The sequence below is a fragment of the Oryctolagus cuniculus genome, chromosome 16 (genome assembly GCF_964237555.1).
Source record: "Oryctolagus cuniculus chromosome 16, mOryCun1.1, whole genome shotgun sequence".
NCBI classification, from domain to species: Eukaryota; Metazoa; Chordata; class Mammalia; order Lagomorpha; family Leporidae; genus Oryctolagus; species Oryctolagus cuniculus.
In genome coordinates, this window is record NC_091447.1 from 7213848 (window position 1) to 7231969 (window position 18122).

Below are 18122 nucleotides of genomic sequence, written 5' to 3' on the forward strand. Positions count from 1 at the left end.
GTTAAACATACATTTTAAAATATATGACTACTTTACTTATTCATTGTGGTGAATAATGTTACCTTTTCCCTTACTTTTATCTTTGATTTGTAAAGCATGCAAAGACATTCATTTGCCATATTCTTCAAATTAAGAAAATGGTTTACAGTATGATGATGTTTAGATTCTCTTTGATCACCCAAGGATTGATTTTTTTTTTCTTGCCATAATAAATCTACAAATGAAAACCTGTGATTCATTAATGATCTGGATGTGAATTAGCACAAGAGCAGATGAGTCTGGGGCTCTCTTAGATATGAATATTAAAATCTGTAGAAATTAAGGAAATCACAATGGGTAGACCAAAATTATTTACAAAGGATCATTTATTAAACATTTTTTACAAAATACAAAGATGGTTGTTCTGCAAGAATACATCACATATTAAAAATAACGTGTTTTTACTGAATTTAATTTGAAGATATTCAGAATTGTTTTGTCTATCTCCTTGGGGAGCCCATTTGGCTTTGCTCCTTTTCTGACACCATTGCTAAGAAGGAAGAAACATTTTCTTGTTAATTAAGTCATATTCATAACAGCTAAAATTTTACAGAAATAAAATCAGACAGTGTCTGCCTCAAAAAAGCTCTTTCCACAAAGTAACTGATTTGCCTATGGTCCTATTTTTTTTTTCAAGCTACAAGATAGGAAAAATCGAGGAGGAGCTAGGTAAGTTGTATAATAATGTATTAGCAGCAGTTGATAGTAAATGCAACATAAGATTTGTTTTGTCTGTGGTACAAGAATATGTCGTATCAGACTCTACTGTATTTTTCTCTACTTGTACACAAGTAAGCACATACGGACTGTCTCGGAATGACAAATGCATAAAAAGGCAGGAAGCTGGCCTGGTTGGCATTATCAGTGCCTATTTTCATCAGCTAATATGAATGTATTGCTAAAATTAGTGAAGACAGGAAAATGACTTAAGGATAATATATACAGAGTTAAAATACATCCTTTTTAAAAATCCACTTGAGTGATCTCAGGCACTTTGGCTGTTCAGGATAAAAGGTTTTATGTTTTATTCTTGATAGCAATTTCTCAGTGCAAGCAAAAGCAAATACCTGCCCACAGTCATAAACATGAACTCGTACATCTGGAATGTTTAAAGCAAGTTCATCTTCAATGTCTTCACTCTGGAGGCATCTTGTGTAGAAATGTGTCATAATTTGCTCTTGGTAGCCATTTAATTTTTCAGTGCAAGCAAAAGCAAACATACCTGCTCACTGTCATACACACAACCAAATATCTCTGGAATATTCGAAGCAAATTCACCTTCTGATCTTCATCATGGAAGCATCTTGGATAATTGGCACTTAGTGTAAACCCTCTATAAATCATGCAAAACAGAAACACGATGCCTGAATTTAATAATATTAAAAATCACGGCCATGGCCATCTCTCTGTGTAAACGCTGTTGGGTAAGGCTTGCCATCACGACGCTTCTTTCCTGAGAATGGAGCTGGTCCTGTCTGTGTGGATCATAAGTGTGCATGCTCTGAGCTGTGGTCGCTGTCGTGGCTGTCTTCGTTGGCCAGAGAGTCCCCTGTTTGCTGGAGTGTGGCCGCACCGATCCCCGACAGCTCTGAAGGGAGCAGGGTTCCTTTCTTCACGTTCACCAGTTCCTTTTCTCGGGCGGCAGCGCCCTGCTGGCCCCCTTTTACCCTCTTCCACTTCATCCGCCTGTTCTGGAACCACACTTTGACCTTGGACAAAGAAAGAGAACACACAAAGCAAAACAGAACATTAAATTCGAGTGCTTTCTCCTTTTGGCCTACCTAGGAGGAACAGATTCTCAAAGGCTTACACGAAGACACCATGTAGGAGGCGTAAATACAAAAATAAATCCATCCTGAGTTAAATCAGGTTGGTATTCATGATGATAATTTATAAACATTCAGAAGATGCATGCAGATGGTTACCCTTCATATTTTACAACAAAGGGAATTCATTGTAGTATTACCTCCCAGTTTTTTTTTTCCTTGGGGATTTAAAATTAAAAATCACAACAATAAAAAGTAGACAAGAAAGGACTTATCATTCAAGATGTCTCCAAGGTATTTGGCTCTGCTCTTGTACTGGTGCCCTGATAAGCATGGGAAGGGACATACCTGGTTATGTAGCCAGGAGCTTCATCAATGGGTTGAATGTTATGTGCACATTCATCTTAACACACTAATGTGAAAAACTGTTTTCCAAGGTTTTATCAGCTTAGTTTCCCTATTCATTCCAGGGCATAAAAGTTCAAGTAACCCACATCTATGCCAGCATTTGGATTTACCAGGTTCGACTTTTTTTTCCAACACGATGACAATAAATGTTATCTCTATGTGCTTTTATTTTGTCTTTCCTGTTTTCTAATGAAGTGAAGCAACTTTTAAGAGTTTAGGATCCAGAGCTGGTGTTGTGGCTCAGTGGGTTAGACTGCTGCCTGCGACACCACCGTGTCCCATGTTGGAACACTAGGAGTCCTGGCTGCTCTGTGTCCAATTCACTCCCTGCTTCTGCACCTGGAAAGTGCTGGCATTTGAGGAGTGAACCAGTGTATGGAAGGCCTCTCTCTCTCTCTTTCTCATAGAAAAATGAATTTTGTTTTTAAAAAAGCTAATAGCCCATTATTCTATTCTATGAAATACCTCCATGTCTCTGGTCTGAATTCTTTTTAAAATTAATCTTACTCTTTATGGACTTTTAAAATATGTCTGAGTTCTAATTTAATACATTCAGTTGTATGGAAGCTACTATCTTCTCTCAGTTTCTACCCCCCTTTTCTTAGAATATTTGTTAATGATCAGAAGCTCTTAATACATTTACATTTACACACTGTTTCTTTCATGGTTAGAACTATTGAAGTATACTCTCTGCTGAGGCCACAAATGTATTCTACGTCTTCCAAGAGTTTAAGGTTTGCATTTCAAATTGAACCTGTCAAACCAGGAAGTATTGAGTTTAGTATACAGAGGAAATAAAATGCTTCCATTTATTCTGTATGGATAACAAGTTGTTCTAGGCAGCTTCATTACATAGGCCACTGTTTCTCAGTGATCACTGTTTCAATTCCGTCATAAATCAAGTTTCCCTATAGAAAGTGGCTTCAAAAAGCTCATGGAAAATGGAATTAAATGATAAGTTGTGCATTCCAAGAGGTTTCTTTTTTCCTTAAGATTGATTGTATTTACTTGAAAGATAGAGAGACATAGAGAGAAGCAGAGAAAGAGGGACATCCTCCATCTGTTGGTTCACTCCCCCAAATGGCTACAACAGTCAGGGGCTGAGCTAGCCCAAAGCCATGAGCCCAACAACCACGTCTGGGTCTCCCATGTGGGTGGCAGGGAGTAAGTACTCAAGGCATTGTCTGCTGCTCTCCCAGGTGCATTAGAAGGGAGTTGAATCTGAAGCAGAGCTGCCAGGACTCAGACTGGTGCTCCACATGGGATGCTGGTGTTACAAACAGCAGCTCAGTGCCCTGCACAGCAGCACTGGCCCCATCCATGATCTTTTGAAGGCCCCTCACACGCACAGCTTTCTGCTCTACTCTGTTCTGTCCTTGTGCCAGTCTTTACCTGTGAGAACATCGTATTTTCATTCTTGTTGTAATTTTATACCAGATCTTTGTATCTGATAGGGATAAGTCTGCTTCACCACCAAATATATTTCTTCGTTCTTCTACACCAAATATATTTTGAATGTTCTGCATTTTCATATTGGAAACAATATCAATTTCTGTGAATACACAGCACCAACTGGAATGTGATGAGAACTATCTCAAATTTCAAAAGACATATTTGTATCTGTAACCTTCAAATCATATGATTCATAAAAGTCCATATAAATTCCTCAGACATTTACACAATATTAAAATTGAGACATTTCTCAACTCTGGATTGTCACTGCTTTCACTGCTGTGCTTAACTGTCATCATGTCTCACTTATTACCTATCCATATACTAACCCATTTGACAATTAAAAATAATACAATATAGTAAAAAACTGATTTAAAAATCAATGGTGAGGGGCTGGTGCTGTGGCAAACCAGGTAAAGCTGCTGCCTGCAGTGCCAACATCTCACATGGGTGCCAGTTCAAGTCCTGGTCACTCCGGTTATGATCCAGCTCTCTGCTATGGCCCAAGAAAGCAGTGGAAGATGGCCCAAATCGTTGGGCCTCTGCACCTGTGTGGAAAATCCAGAAGAAGCTCTAGGCTCCTGGCTTCGGATCAGCTCAGCTCCGGCCATTGCTGCCATTTGGGGAGTGAAATGGTGGATGGAGGATCTCTCTCTTCTCTGCCTCTGCCTCTCTGTAATTCTCTCCTATGTTATAAATAAGGCACTTGAGGCAAAGTTTACATGAACATGACACAGATGGAAACTCTAACACCAGGATTTAAGTGTTAATTCTGGCTCCAGAATTAGGGTTTGGGATTTTTTTATTCTAATTCTATCTCAAGCTCCTGTTTGTAGACCATTCAGGATAAGAAGGTAAAGTACAGGAGCGTGAACCATCCATGACGACTCTCGTTCAGGTAATTCCTCCACTTGCTGTGATTGGGTTGGTAAATGGGGCGCTATTTTCCTGTCCTGTACTTTAGGTAATTACACTACTCAGCCTAATCACCGTGCGAGCTTGACAGTGCAGGTTGCATTAGATCTGTTCCACATGAGCCGGGTCCTACTCTTGGCTTCACTTCTGAGTTTCTGTGTGAATTTGGGAAAATTACACTTTTCTCTGCCTCAATTTTCATATTTGCAATATTGGAATAATGAGGCTTTCAAGAATCTCCATAGGGATATTTGCTCCATTGACCATTCCAGATGGGAAAAAAAAAAACAAAACATGTAAGTCATCATCATAATCACTGTCACCAAGACTGAAATGTTCAGGCAAAATAATCTTGACAGGGAAAAAAAATGGGAGGAATAGCGTTCTCGAAATCCATGCTTATGTTCTTCACTAGGAGAGGAGGTACAGTAATACTGTAATACCAGCATCCATCTGTCATGTGCAATTCCATATGAGAAAAATCTAAGAAGGTACAGATTTTAGGAATACCACTTTGTATTTAAAAGACAATACATCCATTTGTTTTCTTTCTCACCATGTGACAATTTACTGTTTAATTTTTAAAAATTGTTTTTATTCATTTGAAAGGCAGAATATGAAGAGAAAGAGAGAGAGAGAGAGAGAGAGAGAGAGAGAGATTATCTTCCATCTGTTGGTTCAGTCTCCATGACCACAGGAGCCAGAAGTGGGCCATACCATATTCAGGAGCCAAGAACTTGAAATGGATCTCCCCCTTGGGTTGTAGGGATCCAAGTAATTCAGCTGTCATCCCCTCCCTCCCAGAGTGAGAATTAGCAGGAAGTTGGATAGGAAGTGGAGGTGGGACTGGAATACAGGCACTTTTCATTATGTGGGCATCCCAAATAATGGCTTAGCAGGTGCACCACAACAAATGACCTCCATTTCAATTTTTTAAAACAGACATCATAGTGGAAAATAAGAACTATGTACCTACAAATATTTTTTTTTGACAGGCAGAGTGGACAGTGAGAGAGAGAGAGACAGAGAGAAAGGTCTTCCTTTTGCCGTTGGTTCACCCTCCAATGGCCGCCACGGCCAGCATGCTGTGGCTGGCGCACGGCGCTGATCTGAAGCCTGGAGCCAGGTGCTTATCCTGGTCTCCCATGGGGTGCAGGGCCCAAGCACTTGGGCCATCCTCCACTGCACTCCCGGGCCATAGCAGAGAGCTGGCCTGGAAGAGGGGCAACCAGGACAGAATCTGGTGCCCCAACCGGGACTAGAACCTGGTGTGCTGGCGCCACAAGGTGGAGGATTAGCCTATTGAGCCACGGCGCCGGCTACCTACAAATATTAATATACATTTATACAACATATTTATGTGGAGAAAACATTTGATGATTTTATAATCATTGTAATACCTCATAAACTATTTTCTTTAAGAGTTGCATTTCATATTTGATATCAAAACTCCACAAAGTTAGTAATGGAACAAAAAAGCAGATTCATAATGGACACATCTTACAGAAGGAAGGACAAATACAGAACTCCAAAAGTTAACATGTTCACATTTCCTTTCAAATATGCTAGGAAGATTGGGGTGAGTTGAAATCAGAGGAAGATTTGGGGGAGACGTGTTTATCATCATCTCAAGATGAGCAAACGCAATCTGAAAAAATAATTCCAGATTATAAATATTTCTATTAAAATAATGACAGCATGGCAGACTTATACATAACGGAATTTTATAGTTCAAGTTAATATCACTTTATTAACCCAGCTTCATTGACTGGAATGAAAAATTTATTTTTCTATTTTTGTTTTGAAGGCAGTTGAAGTATGATGTATCTTCAAAATGTTTAGGGAAAGTGTGTGTTCTGAAAAAAATTATTCACTATGTTCAAAACTTTTTGCACTAAGATAAACTTTTAATTCTGTTTTCCACAATCTTTTTGAAATGCCTTTGTATATTCATCAAAATGCCTAAGATTTCAGCTTTTCAAAACAAGTATTCTAATGCTTTTAATGAAAATGTACAAGCATGGTTCATATAGTATGCTGAATTTATGAACCATATAAGCTTTATAGAATGAAAAGAATCCTTTTTTCCTGATGACTTCTGATCTCTAGTTATTCATCCATTCACATATTTTTAAGATGTTACTGAATGTCCAGGTACCAGCACTGTGTAGATCCATGATGAGAGGGGTTGAGTGAGGAATGCACAGATAAATAAAATGTAGACCTTGCCCTTAAGGCATTTACAATGAATTAATGGGAGGCTTGTATATAACAGATGGTTGCTGGCAATACATGAGGCTTTCATCAGTGCTGAGGATTGTAAAGGTTAGCTCCATACTCATATTCCTTAGAATGTCCCTAAACCATTCACTCTTATGGGAGGTGTCATTAAAAGCCCCCATCCATGTGGTGGCCTTAAACTCTATACTGTAGAGCTGTCACAGGACTGAGAATCACACGTCCTTGCCATTGTTAGCATCCTGTGTGCCTTCCGCATTTTTTCACTCCAATAACCTAGACTAGAACCTGGGGTTCTAGGAAGTTGACTTACCAAATATGTTACATACAATAAAGCAAACAGACTCTCTGAGCATGGTACATGCATTTTATGAACTCTGATGATGGTTTTATTTGGGGTTCAAGTCAATGATATCTTCTGATCTACAACTTTTCTGGAAAGTGGTGGATAAAGGAGGGTTTTTAAATCATTTCTTTCTAGATTGGATTTAAGGTAAGACTCGGTGTAAAGTGTGTTGTGTTATATAGTGTGATTAACAACTCAGATAAAATCAAATGCAAATAGGAATAATGTAGAGAGGTTGTTATTCATGAAATCAAAAATACATGAGCCAAACCTTCTATGTTATTAATATCTGTGCATACAGATGGTATTTTTCAACAAAATCTGCCTAATAAAAAATAACTAAAGCATGAAATAGATTGTTATAGTGGTAAATATTTAAAATCCCCAATTACAGACTTTCCTCTTCAAAACATACTACCATGAAGAAGTCTCCTTAGTCAACTAAGTATTTAATATTTACATTGCTTAGATGATCCAATTACTCCTCAAGTAAATAGAAAAGTCCATGTTCTCAATCTTGACTCTATTTAATGAAGAAAGCAGCCAAGAGAATTTTGCTCTGTAATTTGTTTCAATGAGTACATTTGAATTTGAAAAACACATTTTCATTTAATGTGTATAATATCTGCCTTCCTAGGTTTCACATTAGATTTAGAGAAGAAAACAAATTAAATATGAATCTGTAGTGTCTCATAATTTCCTATAGTGGCCACAGTGAATTAGGTTAATGGGAAACTGAATCTATATAATGTCATAGTCCATATTTATATTGTACCATAAATGTCTGACTTTTGTAGAAACAAACAATCATAACACCAAACATCTGGATGAAAACTGAAAATTTCAGTGACATATCCAGATGTCTCTACACATCTGGAATTTGTAGATTTAATGTTCCAACTGTTTCCATTTTTATCTGGGCACTTGAAACACTGTAGACACTGTCTAACAAATATTTATTCACATCTTAAAGATGTGAAAACATGCAACGAATCATTGTACAAATACAATTTTCAGATTTAATCACATCCTAGCGATTAAAGCTGGCTCTGGCAGTTAATGTAGACAACCCAATGTCAACAGGCCCTGCAAAGACTTACCCAAGTAGTTCAGCGGCAAAGAGGGGAGTTGAAGTGAAGAATTTGAACCAAGAACGCTTTACGGTAAGGATGAAAAAGAAAGAAAAGAAAGCTTCTGTACTTCTCCTGCCTGCAAGGATAGACGCATGTCTGCCTGAGAGTGGGGTCCCTCGGCTAGTTCCAAGCCACAGTGAACTCTGCTCTGCAGATCTGCAGCCGTGCATTGAGGTTGGGGTGCTTGATGAAAGGGGTACGGGGATAGAATACATTGCATGACTAACAACTGAATCCCTATTTACTGGGCTGCCTCTTGCCTTTATCACTAATTTTAGCACAAAGCTGATGACAAATGAATCACTTTTCTGCCTCTAGAATTTTCAGTTCTGAAGCTTGTTCTTCCCCCCTACAAATCAATCTTGCAAAACGGGCTCTTTGATGTAGTCATACAAATTTTACTATATCACTTTTTTTTTGCATTTTTATTTATTTCAAACACACACATAAGGAGAGGGAGACAGAGAGGGAACTCTCACCCAGTGGATCACTCTCAAATGCTAGATACTGCCGAGGCTGGGACAGGTTGAAGCCGGAACAAAGAATTCAGTCATTATATCCCAAGTGTATGGCAGAGACCCACAACTTGAGATTTCACCTGCTGCCTCCGAGGGTGTGCATTAACCAAGAAACTGGAATCAGGAGTGGACATAGGACTTGAAGCCAGTCTCTCTAATTTGAGATTGCAGGTGTCCCAAGCAGAATCTTAATCTCTACACCAAATGCCTCCCCCCACATGTTTTTAAGAAAACTGAATGCTCAATAGCTATTGTGAGCCATGGATAAATAACATGTTGAACAATAAATAACTCTTGTTGTGACAAATGAAACTCAACATAAGAAATGTTAATCTTATGATATTATTAAAACCAATCTTATTTTATTTATTCTAAACAAGATAAGAGTCGGTGAACTCAAGGGGCTTCCATAGCCTTGGAAACTCATGACTGGTGCATAGGGAGATTACTGATGCCATAAACAGCAGTGTCAATTTGTAAAGTCAACAACAGGAGTCACTGTGCACTTACTCCTCATGTAGGATCTCTGTCCTTAATGTGCTGTACACTGAGGCTTAATGCTATAACGAGTACTCAAACAGTATATTTCACTTTGTGTTTCTATGGGGGTGCAAACGATTGAAATCTTTACTTAATGTACACTAAACTGATCTTCTGTAAAAAAAAAAAAAAAAAAAAAAGAAATTATCAATTCCCAACTTGACTCTCACTGGGATTAAACATGACAATAGGTCTGATCTGATTTCATCATCATTTAAAAAAAATCATCTATTATTTTTCACTTTATGTTTCTGTGTGGGTGCAAACTGTTGGAAATCCTTAAGGTATACTAAGCTGATCTTCTGTATCTTAAGATAATCGAAAATGAATCTTGATGTGAATGGAAGGGGAGAGGGAGTGGGAAAGGGGAGGGTTGTGGGTGGGAGGGACGGTATGGGGGGGGAAGCCATTGTAACCCATGAGTCGTACTTTGGAAATTTATATTCATTAAATAAAAGATAAAAAAAAAAAACAATCTTATGATATCTCATTCTTGCTTCCAAAAGCGTACCCAAAGTAATAATGAGCAAAGTTGTTAGAAGTTTCATTCCTTTTAACTTGATCTTTTTGAAATGTCACAGTCATATAAATGCTAATAATGTCTTCGTACCTGATGAAATTCAATGAAAATTACTTATTTCATTAACATTTAATTACAATGGAAACTCACTACTTCTAATAACCACGTTTTCATACAAGGTGAAAGTTATTCTAAGTGAAATAAATACCATTTACTTAGTACACCATGACTTTCGCAAACTGAGTGAAAATATCAAAACTAAGTTACTTGTTTTTTTCCCTTACTTTGTTACAAAATTCCTAAATGGTAATATCTGAAGATAGGGAATCTTCGTATTCTTTTTTTTTTTTTTTTTTTTTTTTTGACAGGCAGAGTTAGACAGTGAGAGAGAGAGAGACAGAAAGAAAGGTCTTCCTTTTTTCCGTTGGTTCACCCGTCAAGTGGCTGCTATGGCCTGCGTATTGCGGCCAGCGCGCTGCACTGATCTGAAGTCAGGAGCCAGGTGCCTCCTCCTAGTCTCCCATGCGGGTGCAGGACCCAAGGACCTGGGCAATCCTCCACTGCACTCCCAGGCCACAGCAGAGAGCTGGACTGGAAGAGGAGCAACTGGGACAGAATCCGGCACCCCAACCGGAATTAGAACCCGGGGTGCCGGCGCCACAAGTGGAGGATTCCTTTTTCAAACTAACAAGACCAACTAGAATGACAGCTTTTTTTTCCCCTCTCCTATTCTTGCCTAATCTCTCAATGGTGTTTAATAACAATTAGAAACATCAATATCAATATACTTATTATAATTAACAACTTCTGCTTTACCCACCATCTCAGCTATCAAATGTATTTAGTTAAAACAGAAAAACTCAGTTTTATGAGTAAAGAACCATAGGTCAACATTACAGTTGAATCTAATTGAATTAATACTGATAGGTTCTGGTTATTTATAAGTATATATGTGAGCTCTTACTGATCGTTTCATTTACTAATTTAGAGACTACCTCCTTTTTTCCAAGATTATTATAAGAAATCTCAAAGATTATCATTACTATTGTATGAGCAGACATTGACTCTTTTCCCCCTAAAAGTAGTCAGTAATTTCAATAACTGGAAGAAAGCAAAATACTAAAAAGTATATATCATGCATTAAAAATTAGGAGTGATAAAAGGATTCAAAATACAGCATTTATTTTAAATTGAGTGCATCTCTGAGTTTTTCATAAATTATGGGAATAAGAGATCAAACAGTATAGTCTTTTATAGACAAAGTCTACAGAAAGCTCTCTTCAGCCTGGGTACTCATTTTATATATATATGTGTGTGTGTGTGTGTGTGTACAGGTATATATGAACACATATACACAGATATGTAGGTCTGTATGTGTACACAGAGATTTATTTCTGCATCTCTATAGCTATGTGCCTATCATCTATCTACCTCTCTATTACCTATCCAGGGAAAGAATAGCATTTTAAAAGAAAAAATACCATTCTCCAGGGCAGCAGTTACGATATGATCTCATTTTTCTGAGTTTTTTTCCTTTATCATTTCAAATTTGAATATTATAGTTATGAACCTGTTACTTATTTCTCAGTCTTCTACTTCACATAGGCAATATTTTTGAAAATTAGTGTATGAAAGGTTCGAAGTATTGGTCTCTGTATAGATCTGTCTTTAATGTTACTATTTCTTAAATGATTTTTTACATACCATAAACTTTTTTGTGTATGTGGGACCTACTCAAAGAAAGCAACTGACTTTTACACCAGGTAATGGTTAAATACTGATCCAAAGAAAGAAGCACTATTATAAAATCATTGTTAAGAAAGGTCATCTCAGAACAACTTGAACAGACAATATGTTGGCTCATGGAAACAAAACTGATTAAACTAAGTGTGTTCATAGAAATTTACAGAAACAAACCTAGAATGGGAAAAATTCTGTTAAAAATGAGCAAAAGACAAACCCACTGTTTATGTGGTGTACAAAAATATTTCCTTCTTTATACTCATGCAAAAAAAAGTGGATGGCTATTTTGAAAATACTTGGCATTGGGCCACTGAATGATTTATGAGTAGCAAACAAAACATAATCCCTCTCATTACCGCTAATGGAGTATAATCCAACGAGGTGGGGATTTTCCATTTATCTTGGCAGAGGTATTGAGATCTCAGTATGTTTATTCCGGTCATCTTAGCTGGTTTACAAATTCACAATATTGCACCTTTGATTAGTGCTGTGGAAAACATTTTGTGAAGTGGCAGGATCTCCCACTCCTTCTATATTTGGCAGCCTTCACTCTATAAAAATGTCCATTTGACCACTCCCTGTTAAACTCCCGTGCAGCTGCTTGCTCTTTCTTCCCACTGTCAGATACCAGATATCTGGCAGGAGACTTCTCCAAGCTTATCTGGATGAAGAAGAAAAGCCAGAATAAGCTCATCAGACTTCAAAATACCTTGGCACAGGAAGATCTTAAGACCGACTGGCTCTTCAAAATATTCTAAGTGGCCCTGCCAATTGAAGATTATTAGCTGTGGCTCTTGGGGATGTGGGAGGATAGGTCATAAACTGGAAGCTTTGAGTTAGAAGCTGGAGGGTGACTGCAGTGATAACTGCTCCACAACACAGCTTTAGAATTAAAAGACTTGAGCCTCATCTTTGCTCTAAGGTTAGCATTTTTAGTGGAGCTGGTTTTCAATATGAGCCTCTTATTTTCTTCCTGGTTGACCTTTGGATTATGGAGAAAAACACCATCTAAGAGTCTGCCTTCTTTGAGAAACTTCACAACCACTCTTAAAGATGGAATTCTGAAAATCTGAGAGATATTTAGGGATTTAATGCATCTTAGGTTTTTTTCTAAAATGAGACCCAATCATTGCAAGCCTTCAGGATGACACGCATAAGGCTTATTATGGAATGCATCACACACAATTTAACAGGTGATATAAATAAATAAGGTAGAGGTAGCTATAAATGTCATCAGTTACAGGAATGGATGTTTTATAGGTAATCACATAAAGTTTATATATAAAAACATGTCAAAGTCTAGTTCTGATTTTAAAGTCAGTTGTCATTTAAGAGAAAATTATTTCTCTTAAACAATCCTACCATGGAGCTAGATGAGTTAACATTTATTGTTTTTCCCATTTGCAGGATACAGTTTCTATCTTTGTGCTTAAATCTTGAAAAGCTTTGGCAAAGTCAAGACAAGCATCTGTTAGATTTAGAGGATCTTATTTAAGTGAAGGAAAACATTGATCAGTATGAGGTTAGATATAATATTCCTTTGTGAGTATGTGTAAGTTCCTGTACTAAATTACAGTATTTCACAGTGTGCTTTGAAGAATGCAAATGAAAAGGATGCATATATGTAGTTAGAGTTTTTAAAGATTTATTAATTTATTTGAAAGTCAGAGTTACAGAGACAGAGAGAGAGAGAGAGAAAGAGAAATCTTGCTTCCTGTAGTTAGAACATTTTATGGGTAGAAATCCTACAAAACGGTATCACTCAAGAACAAGATGAGGGTTACATGCTAAGCATGTATGGCATTAGTGAAAAATCAAAGTAATTGAATAGCTATGTTGTAATTTGAATATTTGTACCTTCCAAAATCCAAATGTCAGAATCCTAACTCTGCAGGTGACCACATTAAAAGGAGGTCTGGGGCCCACACACTGGAGCAGTGGGCTAAGCCTCTGCCTGCAACACTGCCATCCCATATGAGCTCTGCTTCAAGTCCCAGCTGCTCTACTTCCAATGCAGCTCCTACTTCCAATGCAGCTCCCTGCTGAAGTGCCTGGGAAAGCAGAAGAAGATGGCCAAGTTCTTGGGCCCTGCCCCAGAAGAGACCTAAATGGAGTCCTGGACTCCTGGCTTCAGTCTGGACTAGTCTGGGGCAGTTGCAATCATCTGGGGAGTGAACCAGCAGATGGAAGGTCACCCTATCTCTCTCTCTCACACACACACACACTTCACTTCTCTCTCTCTTTCTCTTTATCATTCTGCCTTTCAAAAAATTATTTTTGAAAAAAATGAGGATTTGGGGAGTGATTAGCTCATGTGGGCAGAGCTCTCAAGATTGGGCTGGGTGCCTTGTAGAACAGGCCCCAGAGAGCTTAGCCAAACCTCTCACCCCTGCGAGACGGTTGCTGTCCAGGAAGAAGCAGGCACTCACCAAACCGGAACTCTGCCTTCAGCTGGGAGCAACAAGTTCATGCTGTCTGTAAACCACCCAGTCTATCGGATTTTGTTCTGGCAACCCCAATGAACTAAGACAGGCAGCTTCCCAGTTTAAGAAGGTAGGATTCTGTGTATAACTCTATGTCTATAGCTTTAAGAGCATAATCTTCAGAAAATAATTTGAAAATATTTTACTAGGGTGAAAGCCCTGGCATTTTGGAGAAATACATCTTGGGATCACTAATATTAGAAAAATTGATGGTTGAAATCTGCAATATTTCTTCTGATAAGTTCAGCACAGTAAAATTCAGCCCAGAAAACAAAAAATAAAGCTTTTAGAATCTTAAGATGCTGTATAGGTGCAGAAGGCTAAGAATAAAATTAACATTTGATGAAACCAGGAACATATTCTAATATGATCCTGTCATTCTTCTCTTGTGACATTCAGTGCTGACCACAGTGTTGTTACTAGTCTAGTTTTTGCCTCTTCTGTGCATTCAGCTTGTCTAGCTTATTTTAACAATATTTTATATCTAACACCTGGCTCAATGTATATTTATGGTATAAAATAATTAGTTGACACATATATCAAATATTTTCCTCCTGTGATTGATGATTAAGTTTTGTACTTCATGCTAAATATTCTTTCATATGCATTATGAATAGAATTCTAAAGAAAAGAAAGAGCATACAATTTGAATCTCCATGCTGTGTCTTGAAAAGATTGTCACTTGCCTAACAATGCACAATTCTAAATGGCAAATCTCAGAATTCTAATCAGATTTTTGCATAACAATTCAATTCTTTCTGAGAAGCCCTTATAGTCTTAATTTTAATTAGGAATTACATTCCATACACATCCATCTCCTTTCCATATTATCTTGCAAAACTGCACCTAAATATTCGTGGAATAAATATAATCTGCATAATATCAACTGTTCAATTCTTTGAAAACATAATTATTTCTCAAGTGTTTTGCTGTTTTTTTTTCCACCAAGGCTGTGCTTAGATTATTATAGGAACGACTGGCAATGACATAATCTTCTCCTCCTGTCCACACTGAGTTTGGCCGTGTGACTTTCTCTGGACAATGAAATTAAATTAGCAAATATGATTCAAGTGAAGACCTGAGAAACCATTGTATGTTGCAGCTTTCCCTTTCAGTGCCCCTGGAAATGCTTCTACAACCACTTGAGGACTGGGATTCCTGGCTATCCTGTTAGAAGATGGAACCACACGCAACAGAAACACATTGTTTTAGCGGAGGCCCAACCAGCTCATAGTCAATCCACCAGCCAAGAGCAGATTCATGAGGAAGCCAGGTACTGCTGGCAATAAAACTGGCCAAGTAATTCCAGTCCAACTCTGACACACAAGATTGTGAGTGAATTAAAGCTCTGTACCCATTAAAATCCAGCAATGTTTAGAGTGTTTTGTTATACAGCATTGGCTTAGTGACATGATATTGAAAAGGGACTTCAAAAAAGTGAATAAAATTGTGTGTGCACATATGTGTACATATGTAGATATATGATTTTAACATATTATTATTTTTAAAGCATGTCAAGTCGTTTAGGAAAAAAAAGAAAAAAATATCCAAACGCCTCAAAACCTCTCAAACTAGGCTTATAGAATTACTTTTCAAAAGAAATTATGCTCAGACCAAAGTGAAACCTCTGTTCAATGAATAGATAGTTGGGGAAAACCATAGATCATCCCCAGATTAGTAAACACGGAGTTTCTACTTTGTCCTTCACTGAAGGCAGTGAACACTGGAAGCAAAACTCCAATTTCTGACTTCCTTCATGCATTATATAAAACATAGTTACCTTTCCTGGAGTTCACTACCCCTCTATAATGACAGAAATTTGTAGTTCCCCCTGCCTATTGTTCTGTCCTCAGTTAAAGAAATAATTAAATAAGAACAAAACACAGGATAGGCTGTAGTCTAGCAGTTATGATGTTGGTTAAGACACTTGCATTCCAGGTTGGGTTCAGCTCTGCTCCTGGCTCCAGCTTCCTGTTAACACAGATCCTGGGATGCCACTGTGGTGGCCTCAGTAAGCGAGTTCCTATTACTCACAAGGGAGACCTGGATTGGATTCTTGGCTCCCAGCTTCAGCCCCCAGCCAGGGATCATCGTGTACATTTGGAGTGTGAGCAAGCAATAGTTGTATCCCCTCTCTCTCTCACTCTCTGTCTCTCAAATAAGTAAATAAATATTAAATTTTTAGAAATTAAAAAGTAACAAAACAAATGCCCCCCTCTCCTTCTCTCTGCCTCTCAAATAAGAATATAAATTTTTAAGTAAACAATTTTTTAGAAATGAAAGCATAGTGAAACTATTATCTGATGATGTAGATTTTGGAATAGGTTTCCTGCATGCCAGAAACTGTACACTTATAGGGAGGACTTTGTGAAGTTCAAGGGAAGGAAATGTTGTGCTCCATAAGTTAGCTACTAGTCATAATATTTAATAAAACACAAACTGGCAATGTATAAAACCACATGAAAGTGTTCCTGTATGTATTTTCCCCACCCAGAAATAACCCACCAGGGCTGAGATGTAAAATTAACAGAAGGAAAGAAGATGATTTAAGAAATTGGATGAAGCAGCTTGCTTGCCTAAGATATGCATTCGTGTGTCCACACCCTGTTGATATTTCCTTGGTTCCAGTGGGACCCCGGAGGAGGTGTGCACAGTGAAAGAGGAAATGAGACTCCAGCCCTCACAGTGCCAATCATAACTGCACTGTCCATAAAGATGTTTGCATTTGCCTTTCAGGAATGTTTTTCTAACGCTTAACAACTGGTAACCGTCAGTAGGCTAGATTCTCCCAGGGCAAGTCACAGCCCTAACAAGGAGTGCGCTGGGTCACTATAAGAGGTGACCATTTGTCATCCAAATAAAATTCAAGAAGGGGATCTAAGAAGTGATTAATACAAAATTAACATAAAAGTACTCTTTAGGTCTTACTATTTGAGATGTGAAAATTTTTAATAATTCCAAAGTGTTCTCTGAGTTAGTAGCAGAATTTTGCATTACCAAGACCAGCACAATTTCAAAAACATTTGGAGTAATGGGACAAAAATATTCATGAATGGTCTACGTGCCCCGTGTCCCATCATTTCCTCTAAGCTGAACCATCTGACGATTTCTGAACCTGAAACACTAAATGGAAGTAACACGGGTCATTACCCATGCAAGCATTCAAGGGCCAGTGTGTGAACTTGCAATGCCTTCTCACCTCCCGCGGTTCCCAAGGACACCGAATGTGGAGATGCCAGAGAGCCACCACTCAGAGAGTGATTATCTGGAAGCCTGAACTTAGGAGACTCAGAATGGAGAGTGAGCAAATAATGAGCACTGAGGCTCAGAAGCTAATGTGTTACCACAACATAACATACTCTATTCTGACCAATACAGGAAACTACTCAAGGGTTGCCAACTTTCTAACATGCCAAATAGGAGACTTTGAAAGGATACAAAATTCCTCACCACATTCCATCTTTATGTCAAATAAACATTTTCACACACCCCATCACCACCACCACCGCCAAATGCAGGAAGAACATTATTGAAGAACACAGAATTCTTCTTTAAGCTCAATAAATGTAGGGTTTTTTTCCCCATAGAATCACTCACTGATTTTTAATTTTTTTCATTATGCTTGGCAAAAACTTAATCATGAAATAGTACACCTGTCTTCCTTTTGATAATTAAGAACCATGATATTACAAAAATGGCACAAGAGGGTTATTGAACCAAAGCAATAAAAATGATGCCCAGCTTTACCTGTCTTTCGGTGAGATCCAGATTCACTGCTATCTCGTATCTCCTCAGTCTAGTCAGATAGTTGTGATGGGCAAATTCTGCTTCTAGTTCTCGGATTTGCTCTTTGGTAAATGCTGTCCTTTCCTTCCTGGGTTTGCTGTTGACTTCAGACTTGTAATTTCCTTCCTGGGAATCTGAAAAAAAAAATAGTTCCATTCAATCAAATACATGCAATCATGTACTTTACTGTATTCATTGTGGCTGAGTTATTGCTTTCCCAGGTGCTATGCTGGTC

The 18122-nt window shown here is 38.0% G+C and overlaps 1 protein-coding gene across 1 annotated transcript in view; it reads right to left on the bottom strand.

The window, feature by feature from the left end:
• Positions 1–347: 347 nt before the first annotated feature.
• The window catches only part of MEOX2 (mesenchyme homeobox 2), a 78181-nt gene continuing 60406 nt past the window's right edge, over positions 348–18122 (bottom strand). The window contains exons 2-3 of the mRNA XM_002720835.5: positions 17849–18021; positions 348–1748 (exon numbers count right to left, since the gene is read on the bottom strand). Coding sequence (XP_002720881.1) covers positions 1524–1748; positions 17849–18021 — 398 coding nt within the window. The 3' untranslated portion in view covers positions 348–1523. The remainder of the gene's footprint in view (positions 1749–17848; positions 18022–18122) is intronic.